This window comes from Lucilia sericata, unplaced genomic scaffold (assembly GCF_015586225.1).
Source record: "Lucilia sericata isolate MDLA Ls3-8-SP2 unplaced genomic scaffold, ASM1558622v1 Contig000094F_arrow, whole genome shotgun sequence".
NCBI classification, from domain to species: domain Eukaryota; kingdom Metazoa; phylum Arthropoda; class Insecta; order Diptera; family Calliphoridae; genus Lucilia; species Lucilia sericata.
Window position 1 is genome coordinate 259,156 of NW_023994126.1, and position 23,532 is coordinate 282,687.

At 30.5% G+C, this 23,532-nt stretch overlaps 1 protein-coding gene across 7 annotated transcripts in view; it reads left to right on the forward strand.

Annotated features, from left to right (window-relative positions):
- LOC119599870 (tubulin polyglutamylase TTLL5) overlaps positions 1-23,532 on the forward strand; it is a 214,203-nt gene that overhangs the window by 64,350 nt on the left and 126,321 nt on the right. For 2 of the 7 annotated variants that reach the window (XM_037949783.1, XM_037949782.1), the window contains exon 2: positions 7,173-11,173. The exons of 4 other annotated variants lie outside the window; for them this stretch is intronic. In XM_037949783.1, coding sequence (XP_037805711.1) covers positions 7,370-11,086 — 3,717 coding nt within the window. In that variant the 5' untranslated portion in view covers positions 7,173-7,369 and the 3' untranslated portion in view covers positions 11,087-11,173. Of the gene's footprint in view, positions 1-7,172; positions 11,174-23,532 lie in introns of those variants that run through there. One more of the 7 variants, XM_037949784.1, reaches the window with a different exon arrangement.

The window sequence follows — 23,532 nt, forward strand, 5'->3', positions numbered from 1 at the left end:
AATTGAGTGGTAGTGTAGAAAAAAGAACTACACTCAAATAGTTAAAATTTGAACAGTCACTAACAAAAGGCTTCAATAATTTTCTTTGCACTATTTTTTTTTATGAAAATTAAAGAATTTGTAAGACAATGAATGATTCAATTTTTTAAAAGGTACATTAATTAAAATGGAAAATACAGATTTTGTTAGCGATGGCACTATGATAGACAGTACATATGCAGTTACCCCAACAACATCTCATGCTTTAAAAAAATGGTTGAAACACCTAAATTCCAAAACTTTTGCCTTCTTCTGCTCAAGTATAACGATTTTTTCTTAGCGGAATGATGAACTCTCCTCGGAGAATTAAATTAATTGGTTAATCATCTGCGTTGCCAGTTGCCAAAATGATGTGGTTACTGGATGTTTTTTAGGCAATAGCTTGAAACCTTTGTAAATAATGAACGTTTTACTCATTAATAATATTCGTCCAATGAGGTTTTGGTTGACTTAAACCATTTCTAGACTGTCCTATTAACTTAAACTTTCAAATGAGTGAAACATTTCTCTGTTGAAAAAAAATAGTGCAGGAATATTTTTTGAACTAATAATTTAGTGTAGAAAAAATTATTTCACTAGGCTGTAAAAACAAATATTTTAACTATTTTTAAAATATTTTTAATTAAAAATTTTAAATATCACTATCACTATTATTGAATGAGTCTTATATTTTCACTAAACATAAATAAAAGTAGTGAATAATTTTGAACTACCACTAATAATTAGTGATAGTTAAAAATTAGTGCACTACCCCCATCTCTGGTAGGTACGCAGATGATATAATAAGAGTTGGTAGCCCCTGTCGCTCTAATGCAACTACCGTTAAATCACCAGAACTGTAATTAAATAGAAGGAAAACTTTAATGTCTTTCCTGACCAAAATACAGCTCCTTATTTTACCTTCAGGGATTGGAGAGACGAGCACATAGTTTCGTGACCGGACGCCTCTAACTTTACTGGCTGCAAGCCAGTGTTCTTGGATTAAGGCCACGTGGATAACTTCCTTCACTTCACTGCGTTTCTCTGCGGGCAAGATCAACCGAAGTTGGTTGAGCCCGTATTTTATGACGCCTTGAGAGGAACCGAGGAGTCGGAGGGATTCTGAACCAATTTTGATCCAGAGATCCTTACCTTCTCCCTTGTCCCTCGTGCGTCATCGTTCTATCGTCCAGTCGTCAGTACCATTATTTTGACACTTAATTAGTGTTAGTATGGATTTGTCCTCCAGAATAGGAGGAGGAACCCACACTCTCACCGTCGTATGAAAAGGTACTTGGTCCAGTGGGACGATTTCAATCTTCTCGTTGGGCCAGGGTTCACCAACTTCTTGGATGCAGTTTTTGAGAAAGCCTAGGGCTTTCTCATTACCATATCCGATGATTTTGACACCCTTTGACCATTTGGCACCGTCGAACGCAGTAAAGGAGTCATTCTCACTGCGTGCGAGTTCGTCAACTAGTGCCCGCTAGATCTTCTCCTCCAGAAGTAGCCATCTGTCCGTAGTCATTTTCCCATCGGGATGACTACGGTCTATAATGGCTAGTTGCAGCTCAGGTGCTGATGTTAAGCTAGTTGATGGTTTCAACCGCTTACCCTCAGACCCCTGAGTTTCACCTGACCTTTGCCGCTTTATGATAGGCCTGCTTGCTGGACCTTTGGTGACCGTCGCTGTACCTCGAGAAGAGGAAGATGCAGGCAGTCCCTTGGGTGTTGTGCTAGCAGACTTTTTCATGCCGCATTGGTCATCACGTCTCTTTGGTCCCGACGTGGCCTTCTTTGATGAAGATGGCTGTACGTTTGGATTCTCCGAGACGGTGATCGTGTTCGGTCCAGTGCTGGCATGGGGCACATGTTTAGATGTGGTCACATGCCTGCTCTGGTTTGGTTCCGTCGCAGGATCCCTAGAGTCCTAGGTAGTTTATACCTCTACCACAGGTGTGAAAAAGGACACTGCCGCTCCTCTGGAGTCAGACGCAGACCAGGATGCCGCTCAATATAAGTCAGACGCACCCTGCATTTTGTTACGACCAAAAACATTCAGACTGACAGAACCAGATTGTACCTTCTAGCCGCCCTTAACATAGGGAACAGACGCTAGAAAGGTACGGTTATGTTTCCTAGGTAACCCAAACCACAGTCCCGGACCGACATCAAAAAAGAAGGGGGATTTGGTAGCCGCCCTAACTAAGGGAACAGACGCTACCAATTTGAGGTCGTAATCGCTAGGCGACTGAAGATGGTCGTTACCCCACAGCCGCTCTTAACATAGAGGACAGACGCTGTGAGGTATGGGGAGGGTAGTTCTTAGTTCACATCCTTAGGATGCTTAAGCCTCTGCACCGTGCCCGAAGACTCAAGGTGACTACCCGCAGCAGAGGTTCAATAGTGTAAAAAATAGTGTAAAAAAAAGAGTGTAAAAAAGATTTTAAGATCATCTAGCAATGACTGTATGTCAGTCTTTTTGTTGAAACCGGATAGGTTCCGATCGTTATGTGTTAGATTGATGAAATTCTCCAAAAATGCTTATTGATGACAAATATAGTTTTGTGTTAATAATGGGCAAAATCGGTTCATGATTTCACTTAGCCCCCATACAAGTACTTCCCGGATTATAGTTAAAACATTAATAAATATGTTGTTTATGTAGCAATCGCTAAAAATTTTTGCAGAAGTCGGTTATATATACCTGTAAATTATGTTGGGAAGTATGACAGATGTCAGGCAATATTTGACCCTAGCCTCCATATATGGACCCTTTAAGACAATGATTTTATGACCATAGCTGTGTTAAAAATATCAGTATAGCAACGAAATTTGATGTATGATGATGTTTTATGACAGTTAATAAATCTTTCAAAAATTAAGAAAGTATGATGAAATTCTACAAAAAACATTTGTTTTCAAAACTAATCACGCGTTTAAATTCTATAGACCTCGGTCCACAATTGACCAAATCCCATTAAAGGCCGTATTCTGAAAATAACCCTGATGTCCACATTAATATCCATACATGGTAGTACAATTCGCCTTATATCGAATAAATAAGTAAATTCTGGGACTATTGATTCATTAAGAGTCCATATACAGGTCCGTCTTCCGAAATTAGAATGAACTAAATTCATAAAAAGTTATAGAAAATTATAAATTTTAGCACAAAAATTGCAATGGCATAGTGATAATTACATGAATTAATAACAATTATTCTCAGATATGTGGCATTCCATTCACAAACAAATTTAATACATTAATTTGTTCAGAAAATTCAAATACTACCAGTTAAAGAACGAAAAAGTGCCAGAAAATACTCCAGTTTAAATTTTCATTCACTCAATTCCCTGATTTAATAGAAAACTCATTAAAGCACCAGTCCAATAAGTTCCCTTTTATAGATCCTAATTTACTCCAGGCTCCACTTGCTTAATTTCATGCTTCTAGGTTCAATTTTATAGAAAACTCAAAAAGTACCAGGCGAAGAACGAAAAAGTACCAAAAGTCTTCATGATTAATTTCATGTTTCTAGCTTCAATACTATAGTACCTTTTGAAGAACTAAAATGACCATTTTGCGCCGATTCGGCTTGTATCTCTAGTGTACCATTTTAGTTACATGAATTTAGTTTATTTTACTATTTTTACACATTTTAAAAAATATTTGGTCTTTAAAAATACCAAACCAAAAAGTACCCTTTTATAGATTCTCATTTACTCCGGTGTAACATTCTCTAGTGTAACATTTTAGTTACATGAATTTTGTTTATTTTACTATTTTTACACATTTTAAAAAATATTGGCCATCTATTGGTGAATAAAATAAATTAATTTATTTTGGTTTTGTTCTATAAATACAAAGCATTGCCATATTGAAATTAGCTAAATCTAACTACTTTGACCTTCTATTACCAAAACTAAATTTCGGCCTAGAAAGACAGTTTTTTTTTCTTGAAATAAAATAAATCCAGTGATTAAAAAAGCCCCCAATATATTGCAAAATCTCCTAGCTTTATATTAATTTTCCTATATTAAGAGGTAAAATTATGACTTGAGACGTTAGTGTTCGTTTTAGTCGACATATTTTAAATATTTTTGAAAAATAACATTGAAAAATAAAATTTATTTTTATATTTGTTTTAAATTGTCTATATTAAAATCTTACCAAATCGAGTCAAACAATTTGGGGAAAATAATACAGAAATCAAATTTTTACACAATTTCCAAGTTGTACCTTATAATTATTTCATATGAAATCATTGACATAAAAATTAAAACATTCCAAAAAATATATTTTTAGTTAAAGAAATGTCTGACATTTGATGGGTTCTAAACAGAATTTCCATGAGCTTTTAGCAACATGTAACAAGAATATGAAAAAATATTAATGTTAGAAAAAAATGCTTTTCCTTAAGATTTAATTCAAATGCGTGCCTTATTTGTCAGCGTAAAATTAAGAATAAAATAAAATCAGTTACAAAGTAAATGCAATTAAAAGATGTAAAGGGAATGAAACAATAAATGTCATAAAAAGAAAATAAATAAATAGTGTAGCCAATGCCCGAAATATTTCACATTTTCCAACAGTAAAACTATGCGTCTAGTTTTCTTGTACCTTATAATTTCTTTTCGATTCACTATAGAAATTAAAATAACATCAAAACGCGTAAGACGCACAATAAGCGAGATATTCGCTATAAACTGATTTTTGCTACCTTTGACCTCCAATATCTTGCACAGGATATTTTCGTTGTCTTTTAATCCCTTACTAATTATGCTAAGGGGAAGCTTTATGCTAATTTTCATTTAGCTATCCAAAATTACCAAGATTGCTCATTTTTTTGATTAATTTTCCTAGGGTAATAGTTACCCAGGAAAAACTTACATTGAAAAGTAATAAATTAAAAAGCTAATAAAACCTCTTTTCACTACTTCTTCATTAGCATTTTAAGTCATTATTTTAACACGGTGATGTCGCTACGCTAGCTTACAAATGGGGAGTTAAAGAAGTACTCGCAATTTCTGTTACAAAGAAGATTTAATAAGATGTTTTAATTTTTATTAATAAAAAGAGCCAGCTAAAATACGAACCAGGGACTTCGGTTTGTTAGTCAAATGTTCTACTCACTGCACCACTGCTTAGCTATTTTATTCCGCGTCGAATAATGGTTATAATTTTGTTTTTTTAACATCCAATTAAATAAAATGTGCATACAAAATGACAAAGCCGAAAATAAAGTACTTCTATATCAGGTTATAAGAAAGTCATTACTAGAGTACTTCTAAGTAATGCAGACGGTAAGTAGATGTCATTGAAAAGTAAGTGGTTATGGAAGTACAACCCATTACCATGTTTTTGCTGGGTAATTTGAGATATTATTTTTTCTTTGAGAAAGTCGAATTTTTTGCTCATTTCAAAGATATATAATTTAATTGAGTCTCTGAATAGACAACTGAGAAGATGTGGACAAAAAAACGGTTTTTTTTACTGAGAAATAATACAAATGGTAACATCCGATTTTTGTTTTGATTTAGGACGCAAGATCAAATTGCTGGCTTGACAAGGCTCTTTTTGAAAATTTAGTCTTTATTTACAATTTACAATAATGTGGACAAATGCTACTTAATATTTTTAATAATTTTTCCTATCATGGAATATGATAATTTAACGTTTTTTGGTATCGAACGTATGGGAGCACTTTAATTTTTATCATATCCGTGCAAAAAAAGTTTTATCGGAATAAGCTCTGAAGCCATTTTTTTCAAAATCAAGTTAACAATTAAAAATCTATTAATTGGAATAAAATTAGAAAATTGTTCGATTTTGGTTCAAACTTTATTTCCAAGTCCATAGAAAATTATTTCTGATAATTTTGCTGAAATCCCAAGACTGTAAGGCCCTTAACGATCAATAACGAACCTAGGGCCACGTATTATGTACATATGTCAAAAGAGAGAGGCGAATTATTACTAATCAAACAACCAATCTCCTCTACGTTAACAAAGATAAGTTACATTAATCGTGACTATCCCAATAAACCAAGTATTTCTTTACAAATGAAACCCTAGTTGAAAGTGAGGAAAGAGTTGTAGAAAATTCACTACAAATAACATATTCGAAGTACATCAAATTCAGATTAAAAACTAATGAAATTTATATCAGCGTTTCATTGAAAGAATGCGGTTTATTTTTGAAATCCAAATATTGGATTTCTACTGCTTCTCAAAATAAGATTAGATGTAGTCCAAGTTGTCAAAAATGAACAACATCCCTCCAATGACACGCTAATGTAAAATTCATATGTTTTTAACCCGAATTTCGGCTTACTAGTTGTGATGAAAATACTACGTATTTTTCTACACTTTTTTTTGCTGGGTTGTTACCCTGATGAAGGGTTATCTTAGTGTAAGTAATTAGATATTTGAAGTAATTTTTTAATCAATGTAAAGTATCCCAGCAAAAAAAAAAATAGGAAAAAGAAGTTCAATTTTCACCACACATAACATACTTGAGGTACTTCAAATTTTGGGGAAAAATTATGAATATTACATTAACGTGTAATTGGGGTGTTGTTGTTCAATTTTGACAACTTTAAACTAAATCTAATCTTATTTTTAGAAGAAGATGTCAAAAATTTAAGAACATTCCTTCAATGACACGCTTAAGTAATTTTCATTGGTTTTTCAAGAAAGTATGATGTACTTCGAATATGTTATTTGTAGTGACTAGTCTCTATCCACACTTTTAACTGGGTTTTCATTTGTAAGGAAATATTTGGTTTATAAAATTGAAAAATATGTAAACGCATTTTTGGATGTATTAAGATGTCGTTTGTAAATGTATAACATACAGTTTTTTGCTGGGATGTTCATATTAGTTTTTGGAGAAAAATTATTTTGTGCAACATTTTTTGTGCGTGAAAAACATTTTTTGAAACGCCATTTATTTAATTTATATCTATATCTATCAGAAATATACATATATTTAAATAATACGAAATTTTCCAGCAAATTTTAAAACCAGTAGAATAATAATAAAGATAATATTAAATTATTATCGAATAAGAAATGTATTGTCAATTATTGTATTTTGTTTTTGTTGTAATCACTTTAAACGTTATGTGTTTTTTCTTCCTCCACTTTTAGTTAAGAAAAACTAATTGACTTACAGGAATTAACTACAAGTTGTTGTCTTCTTCATTTGGATCAAAAAGTTAAAGCAACCGAATTCTATAATTCAAATTTCGATTGGAATTGTTGATTGACAATAACTGCATTGATTAATTTCTGGTCACAGTTTTGAATATAAACACTTGAAAGTGGTAATAAGTAAACCTATAAAAATGTCTAATGAAGATGGAAGCGAAGATCGTCTCACAAAGAGTGAGTTTGCTGAATTAATTCAGCATTTATCGGTGCAAGAAATTCTATCAATAGAGTATCGTATTGGTACTAAATGGAGTAAGTTGTTTTCGCGTAATAATGTGTCACCACAGCTATTTGTATGCAATCTATGTGTTCTTGATACGAGTTCATTTAAAAATTTGCTTGCACATATAGATGGTAGAAAACATAAACTACAAATGGAAAGAGTAAATCAATTATATCACTCTGATTATACATATCCTAAATGTAATAAGAAAGAGCTTGTAGATAAAACTCTAACAAAATTTTCTGAAAATTCTTCATCAAGTTCAACATTCAAGGGTGTTCCAAATAAGACATCCCTAGCAACAGGTAATGAAAAATTGGAAAACAAAATGCTGCAAAACAAGACAAAAACTAAATCAAATATCAATTTAGGTAATAATAATGCTGATAAAACTTGTATAATTAATAACGAGAATGAAACTAATGATTCGGTAAAGATACAATCAGCTATCATTGAGAAGGAAAGTGAAAATGATAATGGGTATGCATGTAATGAAAAAGAAAGGGATAAAAGTTTGACTGCATCTAAGATTATAAGTTCTGATAAATGTAATCAGAATGAAGCTAATAATGTCGAAACGGTAAATCTAAAGCCTAATATCGAAGCGAAATCATCAAAAGTTTCGGATTCGGAAATATTAAATTTAGAGCGAAGTATGAAAGAAAGAAAGCAGTTGTCCCCGAAAATTGCAGAAAAAATACCTTTGGCAGACAATAAAACTGCAGAAGAAAATAAAAAAGAGGTAAATATTGTAATTAACTCGGCAGAGAAAATCCCGGAAGAAACAATACAGAAGAGTCCTGATGTTTCAGAAAAAAGATACTTGCCTGCCAATAAAATTGTAGAAATGAAGGTAAAAAAAGCAAAGATTGTAATTAACCCAGCAGCTGCGTTATCATTAAAGGAAAACTCGATAAAAACAAATGAAAACAAAGATGAAGATGGCAATGAAAAACACCAGTACCAGAAAAATAAAATTATAATACCAACCATGCACAAAAGTAAATCACAAAAAGATAATAAATCTTCACCACCATCATCAATGAGCACACCGTCTAATAACCTGCCGAACTTTTCTGTGAAATCATACAGTTCTAATCCCAGTGATAACGATATTCATGGAATTTTAGGAGTGGAATACGTTATTAAAATCCTAAAAAGTCGTCATGACATCTCCCCTCGTTATGAATGCGGTTTATGTGAACTCGTACTTGATGGATTTGCCATGCAAAAACATCTGGAAGGATACAATCATCGTTTGAAATTTTGTGAAAAACATTTTCCAACAGCAATACGTCATTATCGGCAATATATGCAAAATATTCCAGACTCTGAGTTGTTTAAAGTAATGACACCAGTACTCGCAAAGCTGGCGGTAGCAATTGAACAACATCATGGCAGAAATTTACCATACGAATGTTACGAAAGAGATTTTAACCTGAATCGTCACGAAATACTTGCAAAGGCATTTTCGTGTCGACACGCCTCAGAACAGTATGGTCCGACATTCACTCATGTAGTTGGATCAAAGGAAATCGATGAATTTATTAATAATAGACACACGTATTTTCCAACCTCATCATCTCGAACTACTATATTTGATACGAAACCCGGCAGTACCAGTAGAAAATCTGATTTGCCTCAGCAAAATTTTCGAACTGCTGACAAAGAATATAACTCACGAGATCGCCATCGACATGCTGGAAGAGAAAATTTAATTTCATATGTATCACAACGTGTAGACCATACATATAAATCATATATGTCATCTGGGTTATATGAAGATATATATCCCCCCGTAATTACTTACAATCAAGTAGATAATAGAAATGTTACTCAACAAGTCGATGATGAAACATACAAACTTATGGTTGACGACTTTCTTAAGGGAACCTTAAAGGGTATTTCAGGAACAAGTAAATCGCGTGATCATCGCAAACGTTCCTCTTCTCCAGTGCAAAATTTGAGCTTGGGAAAACGAAAATCATTATCTCCTCTTCGTCAAAATGATATTTGGCAAGCTTACCGGCACATGGTTGATCAGGAACTGCATAACCTTGACGAACGATTCAAACAATATCGTATAGACCCTGAAACGCATCCGTCTTACAATGATGAATGGCAGAAGTTTTGGAAACGCCGTAAAGACGAGTTGGTAAAGGCCGGCCTTGATCATCGCAAATATAACTATCAACCCGAGTGGGTGAGATTCATAAAAATTCGCTTAGAAGAGTTGTATGGACAAGAAGTTGAAAATCTTAAAATTAAGTCTCGCGAACGTCTTTGTCTTCCATTGACAAATGACAATGTAACTGAACAAAAATATCAAATTCAGACCCCGAAAAATGTAACTTCTAACGAAACAACTACATCATGTAATTCGGATTCAACTGCCGGTTTAAACACTAATCCAGCATCAATACCTTCTTCAGGAGACAACGTCCCACAGGTTGTATCAGTATTGAGGTTAATGACAGCCCTAGAAGACAGCTTGGGAAGTTTGGGACCTAAAATCATAGATCTGTTTTCAAAAGCTTTACAAGCTGAAAAAACGAATCCTTCACATGTTAATGCAATCATACTCAATGATGATAACTGTTCCTTGATTGAAACAGCCAAAGAGAAGTTCAAGGGATTAATAATCACTGGACTTTTCGAAGGATCAAAAAAGAGAGTTTTGAAGCAGGTAGTCAACGATGCAGAGGCTCTTCTCAAATACGCTAACCAATTTCGACAACTGTTGGCAACTCAGCGTTCATCCATTGAGTTTTCAATAAATCGATCACAAAGCAATTCATCCTTTTTACTTGACTCCGCCTGCGTTAATACTTCTGGTGCTCTTAAAAATCAAGGAACAAATCCTTTAGCAAAAAAATCTCACACATCGTTATCCACAACTGAAAATTTGCTTTCGGGGGTGGACAAGAAGGAATTGGCATCTAAGTTGGCTGCATCGCTCGTAGCACAGGGAAAAACTGATTTTGATCCGCAACAGTTACAGCAGCTTATTGCAGTTTATAAATTAATTGAAAAAAAGAAACGTGAAAACGCAGGTAGTTCTCAAACCAACAAAAGTGGTTATTCCTTGTCAGAATCGGCTTCTTCGACTAAAAAAACTTTATCTGATACTCTCTCGGATTTACTAAAATCGCCTTCGCCATCATATGCAAACACCGGGAGTGTCCAAAGTCTTCCTAGGGCACCTCATTTAAATCAAACAATGGGTGGCAGACAATTTTCTTCAAATATTGCTGACGTAATTCACGAAAATAATTTAAGTAATCCAACAGCAATTAGAAACTATTTCCCATCAAGTGTTTTGCAAAATTCAAGTGACAATTACTTTAACAATGCAGCTCAATCAACGGCCAATACATATGGTGTAAGTGGAGGTGGAGGGGGAAACCAATTAGAACCGCATTGTGATTATGGTTTAAATTATACGAACAACCCACAACAAACAAACTCCAGCATGAGAGATTCATACAACAACCAACAATACCAGAATGGTAACAGGATGACCGCACAAAATTGGGGATGGAACTCTAATTTGGAATCAAATCAAAACTACAATATGGGTGGACCCAATAACAATTACAATCAAAACTCCAATTGGCAACATTTTTAATTATAATTGTATTAAAGGATTAGTATTTAATTAAATTGTTTTATTTAATTATAAAAAAGCTGTGTACTGCAGCATGAACATCTTTAACAGTTTTTTCTTTTGTTTGAATTATTTTAATAGATATGTGTAGGAACATTATAGATGTCCGTAAGATATCAAATTTCTTTGAATGGGTCTTATTTATTCTGGTATAAAATTATAGTCCAATCGGATAACGGGAACATGCCGGGAACTCAAATTTAAAACTTGTAAATTTGGGTAAATGTTTTTTATTTCTTTAAACATAGTGCTTTGAATATCCTCTTAATATTTTAAATTATTTTTTCAACGAGGTAGAAAACATTAATATTAAAGAACAAATAAAGTTATATAAAATTTCCATGGCCAATATACCGGCGCTAGTATTGTTCTGAATACGAAGATTTTCGGCAATTTTCATGTATACAACACGATCGCATACTAGCTTCTCAACAAGAGCGTCAAAAATACAAAAATTTTATTTAGTTGCTTAGCAGCAACTTGTAAATTATGCTCTTGTTTTTGTTTTTCAAATTGCGTTTGCAATTTCTAAAACAAAGCGACATCAACCTACTTTGTTGAATGCTGCTAAGCAACTAAATAAAATATTTGTAGAAGTTCGTATGCGATCGTGCTGTATACATGTAATTGCCGAAAGTCTTCGTATTCAGAACAATATTAGCGCCGACGTCTGCCCTAGACACATTAAAAAAATACTAATAAATGCATTATTTACTCCCATATTTGTGTAGAATATTCTTGTTTACATAACTTATACATGCAAAAATGAGAAATACAGACAATTGGTTTAATTTAAAAAGTTATTTTACAGTAGCACCTCGATTTTCCGTGATGGTCGGGATCGGAAGCATTCTGTATAATCAATTATCCCGGTTAATTGAGTGCCAATTTTGGCTAGTTTATTAATAGATATTTTCCATATTTAATCACGGTTAAACGATGCATAAAAATATAAGTCAATTCAAAATAAAATGAAGTCGATGCAAAAAAATTTTCTTTTTCCATCCCGGATAATTTATATTGCCGGATAATCGAATCACGGATAATCAAAGTCGTACTGATTTTTCAAATAACAAAAAAAGTAACACAATTATTTATTAAAAGCAATTATGATAAGGAGAAGTTAAATAGGTGTAAAATTTAAGTCGCAAAAGTAAGTATACAGATAATTGCTATATGTATTTCGTTTAATGATATTAAAAAAAATATGAAAATTTTACCTTGTTGAATATAACACCCAATTTACACGATGATTTTTTTCATGTTTGCCCAGACGTCTGTTTTCATGTTTGTCGATTTCATGATTGTTTTTGAAATTCCTCTTTACACTCATTCGTACTGTTGAAATTATACTCATATAAAAAAATAATTACGTGTTTTTTTAATGAAAACATTCAAATTTGCATTAAAAAACCAAAAATTTGAAATTCGACTTTTTGATCGAAAATGGTCCACTACATCGAAATACATGTTTTCGCAAATTTTTAGAACTTTATTGTCAAAAACACCAATTTTATTAACATGAAATTCAAAAGGGCGTAACAACAAATTAGTCATTTTTATAAGACAGAATGTCCTAAAAAGCAACAAAATAGACAATGCCTGGAATTACATTTATATTTAAACATGTTTATTGATGTTAGGATATAATACATGTAAGAAAGAGACATTTTTATAACCTTCACCTTCGTGAGAATGGTATATATAAGTTTGTAATTTCCAAAATATAATTTTCCGACCTTATAAAGTATATATATTCTGAATCCTTATAGATAGCGGAGTCGATTAAGCCATGTCCGTCTGTCTGTCTGTTGAAATCAGTTTTCTGAAGACCCCAGGTATCTTCGGGATCCAAATCTTCAATAATTCTATCAGACATGCTTTCGAGAAGTTTCCTATTTAAAATCAGCAAAATCCGTCCATAAACAACGGAGATATAAGCAAAAATCCGAGACAACCTCTGAAAATTTCATAAAAAATAAACAACAACAACACTGCTTATTCATTGCGTTGTGTATTTTGTTTTTGTTTTTCTGATTATTTCGTTTCGTACAGGGTGCACTTATAAGGTGAAGTCAATTCTACAAAAACAACAAAAGTAAATACTTCTGTCAAAAAATTTACATGTTGCCACCGTGTTTTTTTTTTTTTAATTTACCTTACAAAAAGACAATCCCACATGCCCAAAAATCTCTTCACGTAAAGTAAATTTTTATTTTATAAAAGGTTTATAAAACAAAATTTTCATACAAAATACCGTTTATAAAATAAAAATTTTGTTTGTGAATAATTTTTCAATTCATGTATAATTTTTAATATATTTTATCTTATAATACATATTTACATATTTTTCATAAATTTTGTTACATATTGAAATAATCTGTATACTTTTGTGACGTAAATTAACTGTACATTAGGGTGTCCCGTGGACCACTTTTTGGATGAATACCTCCTAAACGATGCGTTCCAATGTACTAAATACGAAAAAAATAAAAAACTAATTTTTTAAAAGGTTCCCAACCTGCGATTGAAAATCTTAATTTCAGTACAATATGCTAAAATTTTTTTTCTGCAATCTTTTCGAATTAGGTGTCAAAATTTCCGCAATTTTGAGCTTGTCGCGGGAAAATTTTTTTAAATTTTTGTTAGTGCACTTCTGGTCCGCAAAACTACTTGTATTGTATTATAAGGGCATATAAACGTCAAAAAATTCAGAAATATACTTTTTTAATATTTTTCCCTATAAGCTAAAAATTACGAACATTTTAACACCAATTTCGATAAAAAGCGAAAACAATATGCCTCTCCAACCCACTTAAATTCATTTTGTGGACCAAAAATACTCCAAAAAAATTATTTTTTCCCGTAATCAGCTCAAAATTACGGAATTTTTGAGACCAATTTCGAAAAAATCGAAAATATTTTTTTTTTCATTATACAGAGGTCAGTCGATTAAAAATCGCTGGTAGAGAACTTAGGACCATTCCAAAAAAATTATTTGTTATTTTTCATGTGCTCAGTAGATTAATACTCATCAATTGAGTGGTATTCCTACATGAAATTCTCAAAAAGGTTGTTCTTCGGGACACTCTGCTGTACATTAGGGTGTGGACCACTTTTTGAATGAATATATCTCAAACGATGCGTTTTAATATACTACATACGAGAAAAATAAAAAACAATTTTTTTGAAAAGGTCCTCAGTTCCCTACCTGCGATTGAAAATCTAGATCTCAGTACAATATGTTCAAAAATAATTTTATGCAATCTTTTCAAAATGTATGACAAAAATTCCGTAAATTTGAGCTTATCGCGAGAAAAATAATAAAAAATTTTTAGTGTATTTGTGGACCGCGAACGACTTTTAGTGTATTACCAGGGGTATATTATATATATTATATACCAAACTTTTTTTTAAACCTTTTTCTGTATAAACTAAAATTCAGGACAATTTTGAAACCTATTCGATAAAAAACGAAAAGAATATGCCTCTCCAACCCAATAAAAATCATTTTGTGGACCAAAAATACTCTACAAAAATTTTAAGATTTTTCAAAAATTATACTGAAGTCAGGATTTTCAATCGCTGGTAGGAAACTGAGGACCATTCGAAGAAAATATTTTTTATTTTTCTCGTGTTCTGTACATTAATGCGGTTCGATTGATAGGTATTCCTACAAGAAATTCTTAAAAAAGCTGTTCCTCGGGACACTCTACTGTACATATATACGTTAGACCGACTCACAAAAAATGGTGCTTGAGTTACCGCCCTCAAAATATTCGCTGTTATGTAATATGATGTTTCCCAAAATATTTTGGGTTCAGTGTTGTCCGTTCGTGAACTGGACAGAAAATATCCTATGGGGGATATTTTTTCATGTTCAATTACGGTTATTAATGATTAAGACATCATTGGACGCGGTTTTAAAACCCCTTTCTAACGATACCTCATATTGGATATTTTGTTTCAAAACAAAACAAAAATTTGAAAATAATAATTCTAAAATACCTTTTTTAATTTGGTCCAGCTCACGAACGGTCATCGCTAGAGTTAAAATATTTTGGGAATCATCATAAAACACGTCTTTGCTTTTCATACGTACATATATAGTGTAGAAAATTTTAAATAATGTTGTTGTTTGTTCTTTGATATTGTTTTAAATATTCAAAAATATATTTTTTAGGTATTACGGTACGTGTTCCCGTTGTACTAAAATTTTACAGGATTTAGTTATAGACAAAAATGAACATAATAGACATATCCAAAGAATATCGATATTTGGCATCTCTAAAGTCGGTACATTAGACCACATTGTATGAAAGGCAAAATCTTGTTTTTGTTACTCTCAAAATGAACCTTGTTATGTTTCATAATGATTCCCAAAATGATTTCAAAAAAGTTATTACTTAGAGTGTGTTCCAAATAATAGCAAAGTGGTGGATTATAATTTCCCTATGGTGGGAAAAGTTTTAAATATGTATATTTCCTTAAAGCAAAACACTAAAACTAAAAAAATAAATAAGAAAAACATTTTTGAAAACAATACATCTCACGAACGATCGTCGCTCAAAATATTTTAGGAATTATCAACGAAAAGATTAAAGGCCTTATTGATAAACAAGTTTATATTTTATAAACCGTTTATAAATCAAATTTTATATGGAAAATTAGTTTTACAAACCAAATATTGTTTGTGAACAAGGGGGTAAATATAAACAGAAATATCAATGGTAACAAACTACATAATTATAATTCTTGGCACACACAAACGTATAATGCCGTAATATTGTTTATAAATGTTTTGAATATACATAACAAAAGAAAGGAAGAAATCGACAATTTTCTGTTTTCAAACAAATTATTTTTGGTCAAACTTTACAAAATTTACTCTTTTTTACAATTTTTACAAATCAAATTCATGTAAATTCTTAATATTTGTTTAAAAGTTATTTAAGAAACAGTAAAATGTCAGAAAACATTTAAAGTCATTTTATTCGGAACGATGCCAGTTTTGTAGAAAATAAGCAATGAACAATAGCAAATTCAAACAAAGTAAAAAACTATAGCTTATGGTATACGCACAATTGGGACGAACGACCAATTTCGTCCAACACAACGAATTGCTTGACAATGATTCGTTGCGTATATTCGTCGACTGAAACACAATAAATCATTTCGTATTGCGAATTGCTTTAAGTTTATTCGTGGTTCGTTTGCGTATGAAATAGAAATAAACCTATCGCACAGTTCGTTCCGTATGACGAATTTCGTCATACGCACTGATTGTGCGTATTTTCATATACTTTAGTGTGTTCTATATCTGAGGACGAAAATTCGTCGTTCGTCCCAATTGTGCGTATAGCATAATTAATAAAAATAAATTGATTGCATTTACATAAAAATCTGTCTTTTCTTAATTCGAATAAATAAAAATTTAAATAAATATGTAGTACTACATAAATAATATTCTTATATTTATGTACATATACATAGGTATGTAATGAAACAATTTAATAATAGGTATCAATTCCCAGCGCCAAATAGAATTAAATTAAGTCAACATATTAAATAATGTGCTTAAATAGTATCTGTATAAGAAATCGCTCATTTAGAGTAAGATAATTTTTTAACGTCAAAACTAAAACTTTTCTATATGTATGTACATATATTTGACATATCGTCAGTATATTATTGGTTTGACCCATACGCCAAACACTTGTTATTGAAAAAAAAAACAAATAAGAAGGTTTAGATAAACTTTTCTCAAAATTTACGTCATAGATTTTTTTTTTTAATTTTCACACTTGATTTCGACATATGTTTTGAACAGGGACCGTAACCGTTATGATTTTTACAATAAAACTCAGAAAATAATAATTATTTTGGATTTTTATTTTTTTTGGTAGAAATAATAATTATTTTCTGATTTTTATTTTTTTGGGCAGAAATAAAAATCAAAAAATTATTTTTATTTTTTTTTGGCAGTAATAATAATTATTTTTTGATTTTTATATTTTTGGCAGAAATAAAAATCATTAAGGTAATATCATTTTGGTTTATTCATTTGTTTGTTAATTTGCTTGATATTTTTCTTTGCTTATTTGTTTATTTGATCTTAGATAGTTTCTTTGTTTGTTCATTAGTTTGTTTATTTGTTCGTTCGTCAGTGTCTTTGTTTGTCCGTTTAATTGTTTGTTCGTTAGTCTGTCTGTCTGTTTGTTTATTTGTTTGTTCATTATTTTATTTTAATATAAAATAATATAACATATAGATATATTTAGTTATACATTTTATTATTTATAAAATTGTTTCTTTATTTGTTTTTTTGTATCAAGCTAAAATACGAATTACGTATAAAGAAGAAGAGCTATACTTTTTTTTTTTTTTTGTAATTATACATTTTCAATTAGCTAAATAAGACAATGTGTCCTAAAATAAACATGTATTTTATATTTTGTGTACTTATAACAAAAAAATAAACAATTTTATAAATAATAAAATGTATAACTAAATAAATCTGTATTTTATATTATTTCATCTTAAAATAAAATAATGAACAAACAAATAAACAAACAGACAGACTAACGAACAAACAATTAAACAAACAAACAAAGACACTGACGAACGAACAATGATTTTTATTTCTGCTAAAAATATAAAAATCAAAAAATAATTATTATTTCTGCCAAAAAAAAATAAAAATCATTTTTTGATTTTTATTTCTGCCCAAAAAAATAAAAATCAGAAAATAATTATTATTTTTTGCCAAAAAAATAAAAATCAAAAATTTAAAAAGCATAGTGTTTTATAAAAATATAGCTCAAAACAATAAAAATGGTATCTTTAAAGTTGTTCTCCTATAATTTCTTATATTTGATTTTTTCTTTAAAAATTCAAAGATAATAATTATTTACGATCCCTGGTTTTGAACAAAATTATAGATTTACACACCGTTATGTTAAATTGAAAAAAAAAGTTATTAAGATTTGAATGAAAACAAAAATTCGTGTTTTATGGTCTATATCAATTTTTTATTATTGTTTTCCCTTTTTTAGTTTTATAGGAAGCACAAACACTCTACCAAATTGTATGAGGATCAGCCCATAAGTGACCCTACCCCTCATATATAGCCCCCATCAAAAATGACTTTAACTATAGGCTTAAAAATGCCATTATAATGATGAAAATCGAAATAAGAACGTTCTATAGTATCCAAAATGTTTCAACCCAATAGTTTGAATATTGGTCTATATCTCTTTCACGTATATGGGACACCGGTATCCCAAGATTTTTTTTAATTTTTCTTGATGCAGAGCGTAATTTTGAGTTCACAGCTACAGTAAATAGTTATTTTCATAGAAAATTAGTTCTTTTTTAGAATTTGATGGCACTGCAAGCTAAAAAGGATAATATCTTTGGATAAGTGTTCCAAAAACCTAAAAATATTAGTTACCTATTTCTATATCCCATAATACATTCGTAATCTGAACATTCTAATGGTGTTTTTATAGGTAGTAAATCTTCATCAAACATCCTAATGGCATGGAACTATAACAAAATGTCAGACAAACAAAACGGAGCTGGTGATGAAAATTGAATTTTTTTACTTCGGCACTCAAATTATTTATGAATTGTTGTTGTTTATGTGCAAAATTTTCACTAAATTTGTAAGATGGTGTTATTAGACCAGCACATATTTTATATGTATACAAAAACTGTCAAATATGTATGCTGAAAAATAACAATAAGTCTAATAGATCTGTCAAAATCCATATACAAATAATGTAAACAAGAGTTTTAAAAACACCTTGTTATGTGTGCTTTGATCTACGTTTTTGTTATGGCTGTGAAGCAAAACAATAGTGAATAATTTGTTTTAAATTTTTGTTTGAAAATTGTGGTCTATACCCCAAACAGTGGCATATGGAGCAAAACAATATTTATTTAGTCTTAAAATTGTGGATATAGACCAAAGTTAACACCCGATATCTCGGAAATAAAATATTGAAAAATGGGTTTCGGAATCGGAAAGAGGATGTCCAAATTATATACAATCCACTCCTAACTCAATTTTTTAAAAAATGGTCGGTGGGTCAAACCAATAATATACTGACGATATAAAGAAGCATATTAACCCATGTCCTATTACATCATATGTATGTATATGGTCTCGTTGAAGTCCAATAATTGCTAAGTTAATAACGTTTTAATTTTTTTTTTTTTTTTGGAAATTGGGTATTCCACGATACTATACTAGAAAATAAAAAATAACTTTTTTGAAAAATTTAAGTATTTTTAATTTAACAATGTTGGATACGTCTTATATTCATGTGACTATATCGAGGGACTATATTCAAAAGTCTTTATCTCAAAGAACACAAGTTTTCACAAGTTTGACAATAGTTTTATACTACCATATCTTAATTAATTAGAATTTATAATTTTGCATTATTTGTAAAACTATTTATAAATTTATAACAGATAGAACAACAATTAGAGAGTTTTTCATAGTAATATAAAATTTTTATTTAGAATTAATATCTATAAATATTATATTTTATGCAATTTAGTGGCTTAAAAGAAACTAACTAAATTGTTACAAAGCAACAGAATATGATGTTTTGGTACAATCTCAACTATATATAAAGACGATTATAAAATTAAACTAAAAAATATCACAATGAGCGATATCTCGAAAACCATAGTATCGATTTTAAATATTTGTGTTCAGCATGTCCTAATTAGTAAAAAAATATTTTTTGAAGTTTACATCAGTTATACGGGATTGTTTTGTGCATATTTAGCCATCAAAATCTCATGTTCGTGAAAATGAGAGATATCAACTATTGAATATAGTCCCTCGATATGAAGATTTCTGTTATATGTATAATTTTTTATTAATGACCTTAAACGTTCAATGCCATTAAGCCAATTAAATGTGGGAATAATAAATTAATGAAATAAATTCTTAATAAAGTATAATATGGTCGCAAAGTTTTGATTCCTATTATTTGTAATATACATAATTAAGAAGTTTGTATTTTATTAATGTTAATTAAATTTATAATTGTCATTGACATAACGTAACTGACATATCTTGTAATACGAGTTAATGATTTAAATCATCTTGGCATCATTATCTCGTTTCAAGTTGCGTTGTGTCTACCTTGCAATAGCAATATATACATATGTATGTATGTATGTATGTATGTATGTATGTATGTATGTATGTATGTATGTATGTATGTATGTATGTATGTATGTATGTATGTATGTATGTATGTATGTATGTATGTATGTATGTATGTATGTATATATGTATGTATGTACCCAATAAACATCGATTCAAACCTGTGAATATTTTTGAAAATTTTCTTAACTAAATAATGTATTTTCCAAATTGTTTTCAAATTTTAAAGTATAGCCTTTGAAATAAACATGATAATTTCAAAAAACGTTTAAAAAAATATAATGTGTGATATTTATAAAATTTTCAAAGTTTTGTTTTAATTGAACTTAGAAAAGTTTCTTTCAAAAAATAAATTATTTTAGAAAAATAAAAACAGAACATTTTTTCTACAGCAAAGGAGCGAAAAAACGTTAAATATAGGAGAAATAATCGGTGATATAAAAGAAAAATATGCTAAAATAAATGTATGAATGTTTTATTTTCAGGTGATGTAAAAAAATATATGAATTTTGCAATAGTTAGCATTATAATTAGGGTTTGAAATATGTATGAAAATAATAATAAAGAATACTTGAAATACGTTTGAAAATTTTTTTAGTTTCAAGCTTACCTCTAGCCTTTTTTTAAATTTGAAATACATTTGAAAAATACGTTTGATTTCTAATTGCCTTTTTGTTTGAGAAGGCCATAATTTTCCATTTGAAAACAAAAATTTTCAAATTTGTTCTCAAAGGCTATGTATGAAATTTGAATAGGTTTTCAAATACATATTTACATCATTTCAAAGGTTTTTGCTTATTGGGTATGTATGTATGTATGTATAACTGTAATAATACATAAATCATTAAATTTTAAATAAAATGAATTTTCGAAGAAAAAACAAAAAATGTGTCTTATTTATGCAATTATATTAAAAAATATATTTAAGAAGTAAGTATATGCGTACACATTTTTATACCGACCCTCAAAAAAGATTGCTCTTGTCATTCCATTTGTAGTAGAGCACGTTGAGTTGAAATGAGTCAAAAGTGTCACTTTCCAGCAAAAATAAAATGAAGTACTTCCATAAGAAAAACATTTATCATCTCTTCAAGAGTAGCACTAAGTGAATTTTTTTCTTATGTGGAAGTGATGCTTAATGACTTCCCAAGAAGCGAAAATAAGTCTGTTTTTATACCCACCATCAAATAAGATGGGGGGTATATTGATTTTGTCATTCCGTTTGTAACACATCGAAATATTGGTCATAGACTCACACAAGTATATATATTCTGGGTCCTTATTAAATTCTAAGACATGTCTGTCCGTCCGTCTGTCTGTCTGTTGAAAGCACGATAGAGTCCGAACGGAACGAGATAGAGGATTGAAATTTTCCACAAATATTCTCTATAGGAAAGGTTTATTTGGTATTGAAAATGGGCAACATAGCTGCCCATTTGGGCTTTTGTACTAAATATGTCTATTCTCCTTATTAATTAAGTAAAATTAGTTATATTCCCTAATTGTACACTTCCAAAAAAAAAAAAAAAAAAAAAAATACATAAAAATTACTTCTTGAGAATGACTTTAGTGAATTTGGATTTAAATAAAAAGGACATCTTCCTATGACAAGCGTGTGTTAAAATTATTACTTCTGCAAATATTTTTCAGTACTTCAATAGAGTAAATTCTAAATTTTCTAAAATAATTCTAGTTTACAAATTAATACTTTTTATTTGCTCATGGAATGAAACATATATTTTTAGATAGGGCTTGTCCTATGGTTAAAAAATATACTATAAAAATAAGGAAGAATATTATTGACAAGTTCTTCCAGAATTATAATCTTACGAATTTGAGAATATTCCTCATAATTATTTTTTATATTCTACGGAGAACGACTCAATTTTTTCCGATCGGTTTTTACAGGGTTTTTCAACATTTCAACTCGGTTTTATGAAAATTGCCTATTTCCGAATATCGAATAATCCGATTTTATAAATGTTTACCTTTTTGTGTATTACGTACACAGAAAAAACTGAAAAACGATTTCAATTACCAAAACCTCGTTTTCAATAATTATATTTATTGTAGTTGAACCTACTATAACAAAATTTGTATATTGAATTACTATTTCTTATTGATTTCATACACAAAAATGTTATTTTCATTAAAAATTTTTTGATTAATCGTTTTATTGAAAATTTTGATCGTTTTAGTCCCTAAATTTTGGATTTAAATTTAATTTAAATTTTGGAGAACTTAAAATTCCGTATTTACCTGAATTTCATCGAAATCGGAGAGGGTTATGTTCCTAAATCTTCTTAAAAAATATTTTAAAATTTCTACAGACATTTCAAAAAATTTACAATATAATCGTTTATGCAAAATTTTAAAAGGGTTCAATTATTTTGTGTTTATGTCATGAAATTGTAAACTCAAATACATTTTAAACAACAAATGTGAGTTAGGTTTAGGTAGGAAGGGTATCCACTCAAACAAGTTTAAGTGGCTCTCGTGGGTCCGTCTTATTTCGGTCCCGTTGTGATGCCCTATTGGCCATAGGAGTCTTTCCTATAAAAAATTCACGAAATTTAGGATATTCTTTAAATTTATCTCGGATGTATCCTCCATACAAGAGAGAACAGCAGATCCAAAATATAGTTCCCAGTTCCTATTAAATGTCGGACAGTAGAAGAGGAGATGAGATATAGTCTCATCCTCATTATGTCAATTTCTGCAGTAGTCATTGTTCTGGAGACCCATTCTTCTGGCATGATTGCCAATAACACAGTGTCCCGTTATTACCGATAGCAGCGTTCTAATTTGCACCCTGCGAAAGCTTAACAGTAAGCTAGACTTAGGGGCATCATATAGAGGCCAGGTTGACCTCGAGGTTAGACAGGTGATTTCACTAAACCATCTGATCTGAGCCATTTCATATAGTTCATTTTGAACAAGTACCTTTCAGTTAGTAAGGGAAATACAAGTAAAGGCGTCGATTTCATTCTCCCCTCCTATCGCACCGTTTCTGGCAAGTTCGTCAGCAATACAGTTTCCTAGACAATTACTATGTGCAGGAACCCATATTAGCGTTTTCCGAGAATGTCTCGCTATCTCATTAAGAGATATCCGGCATTCTTCGGTTAACATAGATGTCGTTAAGGTTTTGATTGTAGCTTTGCTGTCCGTATATATACGTATATCCCCCGATATTCGATAATACCTCTGTCAATTT